At 38.5% G+C, this 7019-nt stretch overlaps 1 protein-coding gene across 1 annotated transcript; it reads left to right on the top strand.

Moving 5' to 3' along the window:
* Positions 1–3190: 3190 nt before the first annotated feature.
* Positions 3191–4183, top strand: LOC138353703 (tigger transposable element-derived protein 7-like). Its single transcript, XM_069307086.1, has one exon. The coding sequence runs from the start codon at positions 3191–3193 to the stop codon at positions 4181–4183; it is 993 nt and encodes a 330-aa protein (XP_069163187.1).
* Positions 4184–7019: the final 2836 nt, after the last annotated feature.

Raw genomic sequence — 7019 nt, 5'->3', positions numbered from 1 at the left:
GCTCAGTGCAGTGATCATTGTAAGGCACAGTTAAACACTTGCTTTCTGGTTGTTTCTTGAATTCAATAACAATATCTCAATATTTCTGCACTCAACACTGCACTGTGTTGATGCAGTGTGCACTGCATCTGCAAAACCTGCATCCCGTTACAGGATAAGGATTTGGGATAGGACTGGGAAGGTTGTAGGGTGGAGGGTGGAATGGAAGGAAGGAATGGTACCCAGTAGCTAAGTGATCCCCACTTACTGACGACTGTGACAGTGGCCTAAGAATACGGTACACAAAGGGGATATTAATAAGGTATTCATAATATTAAAACTATTTTTGTTAGAATGAAACATAAAAAAATTCAATTAAACAATTACCCATTAAATCGGTATAGAAAACCACGACCATATGTGTGCAGGATATTAATAATTATTACCTTTTAAATTTGATTAGGTAACGACAAGAAAATATTTTAATATAAAACTTTTACGTTAATATGAGATTAAAAAAAAGGCTATAATTATTTTTTTAAATTTGTAAACACATGTATAAATTTAACATAAAATTTTACTGTATTTATTTTCTGTAATTTTATTTTACTTATATAAAAAGACACTTATTCCTTAATTAATGCTGAAAGTTTTAAAATTTTGAGTGCACAAAGCATCCATTAAACTTTGCTGTCGGCAGCGGGCTGGGATCATATATCTACTGTGTAATACGGTGATCGTCGCATTTGTTAGTGTTGGGGACATTCAGCTACTGTGTACCCTGTTCCGAGGCCAGTAGTTGTCAAAATTTAACCATTCAACAGGTGATTTTTAATGTTAGTGTTACGGTCAGGTGGCCACAGAGCAGTAAGCCTAGAGCCAGCAGGTGGCCACAGAGCAGTAAGCCTAGAGCCAGCAGGTGGCCACAGAGCAGTAAGCCTAGAGCCAGCAGGTGGCCACAGAGCAGTAAGCCTAGAGCCAGCAGGTGGCCACAGAACAGTAAGCCTAGCGCCAGCAGGTGGCCACAGAGCAGTAAGCCTAGAGCCAGCAGGGCGCCACAGAGCAGTAAGCCTAGAGCCAGCAGGTGGCCACAGAGCAGTAAGCCTAGAGCCAGCAGGTGGCCACAGAGCAGTAAGTCTAGAGGCAGTAAGTAGCCACAGAGCAGTAAGCCTAGAGTCACCAGGTGGCCACAGAGCACTAAGCCTAGAGCCAGCAGGTGGCCACAGAGCAGTAAGCCTAGAGTCAGCAGGTGGCCACAAGGAGAGAGAACAGCCTTGATATGTAATGCCAAATTACACTATTGCACTTATATTAATAACTCAGATTCGTCATTTAACGGAGACTCAGTGTAATAAGGGCACCCTAACTTCATCTCATGTAAATGCTGATTTAATGTTTTCCCAACTATATTGACAGCCACTGTTTGATGGGGAGAAAATACAAAAGTTTGTAGAGAAGAGAGGGAGAGAGGAAGAGAGGGTGAGGGGGAGGGAAGGAAGGGGAAGATGAAGGGAAAAGGGATAATGATTCGGACTGCTACAGATAAAGGTTTTCAGCAATGTCTTTTACATTTCCTTCTCTATACATTTACCTAAATCTCTGTTTCGTGACATTGTATACATTTTTACAGCGATGTATGAATTTACACAAGGAAATAGTGTTTGGCCCTGGGTAATTATATATATATATATATATATATATATATATATATATATATATATATATATATATATATATATATATATATATATATATAATATATATATAATATATATATATATATACAGTATCCACTCAATTTAACGGCCTCTTTTATACCGATCTGCTGGTATTAACGACCGGTTTGGGAGCCCAGTAGCTAGAGCCTGCTATACCGGTCTGCGGTCGATATTACCGACAGTCGGTATTGGGTTTGTTGTGGCATCAGCGTCCCCTCACATGGCGACCAGGCCGCCACCGACCTGGATCGTCCAGAGTCATATATTACATCTTAATTTTCTTTTAAAATGATTCACTTTAATGAAGAAAATTGTAAATTATTATTAATAAAATATTTTGAAACAGTTTTTATTAAGCAAAAGTCTTTGTTTTCTTATTAAATACCTTTTATAGTATGTATAGGCACTAGGTATTTTTTTTCCCACGGACCTAGTATGTACTCCGACGGGCCATGTGTTCCCATTGTTTACCGTGAACTCGCGCGGCTAGCTTCAATTGTGAAGGATATTACTGTACTGTAATTGTGATCTTTTTAATTTACAAAATGCCAAAAGTTACCCAAAGGAAGCGCCTGACGGTTGCACAGAAGCTGGAGTTAATTAAGAAACTTGATAAAGGATATTCTCATGCACGAGCAGCAGCAGAGTTTAACATCGGGAAAAGTACAGTAAGTGACATCAAGAAACAGAAGGATACTCTATTAAAATATGTGAGCACAACAGAGTGTGCTACTTCTGGTGCTGCATGTTCGAGAAAAACAGTAAAGTCTGGTCAGTATCCACAATTGGATGCTGCAGTGTATAAGTGGTTTATTCAGCACCGCACAATTGGCATGGCAATAAGATTTGAAGAGCTTAAAGTTGCAGCAAGTAAACTTGCCATTCAATTAGGTATAAAAGATTTCAGTGCAAGTGATGGGTGGGTTGGAAGATTTAAGGCTCGGCATAACATTTCAAACACCAAAAAAATTTCTGGTGAGGCGTCAAGTGCTGATCCCACTAATGTTGATTCATTCAAGGCTAAATTAAACGAGTACATTGTCAGTAATAATTTAAGGAAATATCAAGTATATAATGCTGATGAGACTGGGTTTATGTGGCGAGCTGTACCAAGTACATCCTTAACCAGTAGGATGCAGGAAAATATTCCTGGACGAAAGATAAGCAAGGAACGGCTCTCAGTCTTGCTTTGTGCTAATGCTGATGCCTCTCACAGGACAAAATGTGCCGTGGTAGGCAAGTCTAAAAATCCTCGAGCCTTAAAAAATATAATGCAGGCATTACCTGTAATATATTACAATTCTAAGAAATCATGGTTTAATCAAATAATATTTACGGACTGGTTTGAAAACCACTTTTGCAAAGAAGTCAGAGAATTCCAGATCAACAAATGTGGAATAAAGGCCAGTGAGGTTAAGGCATTGTTGCTGCTAGATAATGCTCCTGCTCATCCCATTAGCAAGTTAATTTCAAGGGATGGCAGAATAAAATGCATGGCACTTCCACCAAACACAACATCCTTGATCCAGCCCATGGACCAAGGTGTTATCCTTGCTGCTAAACGTATGTACCAAACAGCAATGCTTGAAGATGTTTTAGTTGTTTTACCTAGCGAGGAAGATGAATTGACAGGAAAGGATACAAGGGCTCAAAGAACACTAGAAAATCTAAAAAAGTACACAATCAGGGAAGCAATATTCCACTGGGCTAGGCTTTGGAATAAAGTGAAAGAAACCACACTAACAAATTCATGGAAGAAACTGTTAACAGAGAGGCCTAGATGTGAAGCAGCAGTATCTGATAGTGAATTCGAAGGTTTTGAAAATGAAGCCAATGATTTTGAAGGGTTTGAAGAAACGATCCGAACAATGTTGCTCCAAGCTGGTCAGGGTGTACAAGTGAATGATATCAATGAATGGTTAGAAAATGATTACGATCCTGGTTATGAATTGTTAACTGAAGAACAGATTGCGCAAAGTGTTCTCGGAAATGACTCTGATGACTCTGATGACTCTGATGATGACTCGGACGATGTTGGTGAGGCTCTGCCTAGAGGTGTCGGATATCAGAAAAGATTGGAACAAGTTGAGGAACTCATTGAATATTCAATAAAAAGTAAACATGAGGTTATTGGAAATTTTTATGTACACCTTACAGCCTTAAAGCAATGTCTCAAAACGTTAGCCAGAGAAAATCAGATTCAGACAAAAATAGATAAATTCATGATTTCAACGGTTCGTGAAAAATCTTCGTCGACAAGCGATGCTGCACCCGTCGATGCTGAATTACCATCGACAAGTCGTGGAGCATCCGCCAGCAATGAATGCTCTACAAGCCATGCTGCACCCGCCGATGCTGAATTCCCATCGACAAGTCGTGGAACATCCGCCAGCAACGAATGCTCTACAAGCCATGTTGCACCCGCCGATGCTGAATTCCCACCAAGTCGTGACAAGTCATCCACTAACGATATAAAATATGATTGAAAGGCATATAAATTAGTGTAAAAAGTATTGATAGAGTACAGTATTGTAAGTGTTAATGATTAATTAAGCCTAGACAAAAAGATACTGTACAGTGTAAATATACAGTAGAAATAATTGTCAATAGTGAAGTAGAATTAGAACTCATGTGAATTAGTAGTAAGGCTAGCTGTTGTGTGAAGTGAGTGCCTGAAAATAATTGTACATATAAAACAAGCGCTGCAGAGGATGACGTAATCATCACAGCTTCGTAATCTTCAGCTTCATTAAAAGTAAGTCAATTTACCAATTTTATTATAGTATTACAAGATATTAATTTTTTTTTTTTCAACAAAAGCTACATATTAGTCTCTGCAAATGTATATTCTATCATCAGCAGAGAAAAGGTGAGCTCAAAATATTTCGTCTTGGCTAGCTCTCAGTGACAAGGCTCGATCGCCATTGTTATGGCATGGCCGCCACAGCCTGTGTTGTAACATTAAAAGTCAGTCAATTTACCAATTTTATTATAGTATTACAAGATATTAGTTGTTTTTTTTCAACAAAAGCTACATATTAGTCTCTGCAAATGTATATTCTATCATCAGCAGAGAAAAGGTGAGCTCAAAATATTTCGTCTTGGCTAGCTCTCAGTGACAAGGCTCGATCGCCATTGTTATGGCATGGCCGCCACAGCCTGTGTCGTAACATTAAAAATACATTACCTGCACTGTTCAGGGTAAATCAAAACACATCTCTAAAATTTTATTAAGACAATATTAACTCGCTGATTGATACATGAAATATTTTTCAATACAAAGGAATGAATCAATTTTTTCCCACCCATCTGGACTTGATCAGAGCGTGTTTACACATCATCCATGCAGCAGCCAGCAACTGGCTTAATCGTCGGCCGTGCACTAAATTGGAATGCAATTACACAATGAACTTTATTTAATTTTAGTTATACAGTGTAAAATATATCCTACCTGAATGTTACTTGAAAAATTACCCGACCCGACTTAACGTCGGAAATAACGGAGCTCCGTAAATAACGACTTGGGCTCAGCCCCATATAGGCTGTTAAATTGAGTGGATACTGTATATATATATATATATATATATATATATATATATATATATAATATATATATAATATATATTATATATATATATATATATATATATATATATATATATATATATATATATATATATATATATATATATATATATATATATAAGGCACAACTCTCCTAAACACGAGAGTGAAGAATACAACTTTAGAACACTTTCCCACCAGGAGACTCGAACCCTAGCCAGCACAGAAGCCTTCCAGCAACTGGCATAACAGGTACGCCTTAACCCACTCCACCACCTGCTCAGACCCTTAAAAGAGATGGTAATTTCGGAGTATTTATACACTCCAAAGATATACCACCTCCCAAGAGCACTAGAGCAAGTGAGGGGTCATTTTTACGTTTTTTCATCCAGTCCCTGTTAATATGGGAGAACACTGTCTATGCTTAAGGCACAACTCTCCTAAACACGAGAGTGAAGTATACAACTTTAGAACACTTTCCCACCAGGAGACTCGAACCCTAGCCAGCACAGAAGCCTTCCAGCAACTGGCATAAGAGGTACGCCTTAACCCACTCCACCACCTGCTCAGACCCTTAAAAGAGATGGTAATTTCGGAGTATTTATACACTCCAAAGATATACCACCTCCCAAGAGCACTAGAGCAAGTGAGGGGTCATTTTTACGTTTTTTCATCCAGTCCCGATTACAGTTAATATTAAACATGTTAATATTAACATGTTAATATTAACATGTTAATATGAAATATGAAAATATGTTAATATGAAAATAATCGTTAATCCGATTTTTCACTTCCCTTGGCACTTTCCTGTTATCTCACCTATTTTTCAAGAGCATTATACCTTTATGTTCTCTGGGACACCACTCACTACCATCAACCTGTACTATAATACTTAGGATTGTTGAATTATGCTGGAGCTCCTCTGCTGCAAGTGTTGACCCTAGGGGTGTCACCTTTTGAATTTTGTGTGTGTGTGTGTGTGTGCCTCCCCAAACACCCGGCATCAAAACAGAAAGCATCGGAAAGAATATTCAAGAATGGCAAAAAGTCAGCAGGAAGAGAACAATCAGAAAGGAGAGGTGAGGAGGAAAAATGAAACATTTGAAAGAAGAAGAAAAAGCAACTAGCAAAATTAATGAAGACAGCAGCAGGAGCATAAGGCTTCAAAAGGCAAGAGGACATGCTGTCATACTGAGCATCCCACTCCGGCAGTCGCCCATCCCCTCATGACGGCAACAGGCTGGAAAGGGAGGGGGCATCTGACTCAAGTACGTACTCACCTTATTATGTTTGTTGTAATTTCCTGCAGTTAGTAGTTTTGCAAGTACTGTACTGTTTTTCCAGTGGCATAGTGGTGCTTGCAGTCAGGTCACAGCCAAAAGGTCTTCGGTTTAATTCGTATGGCAGAACTATAGCATTTGGGCAATGTTTCCTTTTACCAGATGCCTCTGTTAACCTAGTATTAAACATGCCCCCAGGAGTTAGAAAACTATTGTAAATTGCATCCTGGGAAATGTCAGCAGTTGGCTCTCTGATTTAGAGAGATCTTTCCGTGCCTGACTTTGGGAAACCAACTATTGAAAATTTAGCAATTACTAAATTTTGCCATTACTATTTTGCAATTACTGTACTAAAATATTTCCCATCTAACACCTGCAATGTGAAGCATGTTCAAGTAGAAATATAGAACTCTCAGACGCCTCTCACTAACAGTAACATTGTGTACAATAACAGACTAAATAATTACTTTACTAGCAG

This window comes from Procambarus clarkii, chromosome 59 (genome assembly GCF_040958095.1).
Source record: "Procambarus clarkii isolate CNS0578487 chromosome 59, FALCON_Pclarkii_2.0, whole genome shotgun sequence".
In the NCBI taxonomy this organism is placed as follows: domain Eukaryota; kingdom Metazoa; phylum Arthropoda; class Malacostraca; order Decapoda; family Cambaridae; genus Procambarus; species Procambarus clarkii.
The sequence above is the reverse complement of the archived record's forward strand: the minus strand, read 5'-3'. Positions and strand labels throughout refer to the sequence as shown.

Coding starts and splice junctions, on each gene's coding strand:
- LOC138353703 (XM_069307086.1), top strand. CDS start 3,191: ATGGCACTTCCACCAAACACAACATCCTTGATCCAGCCCATGGACCAA.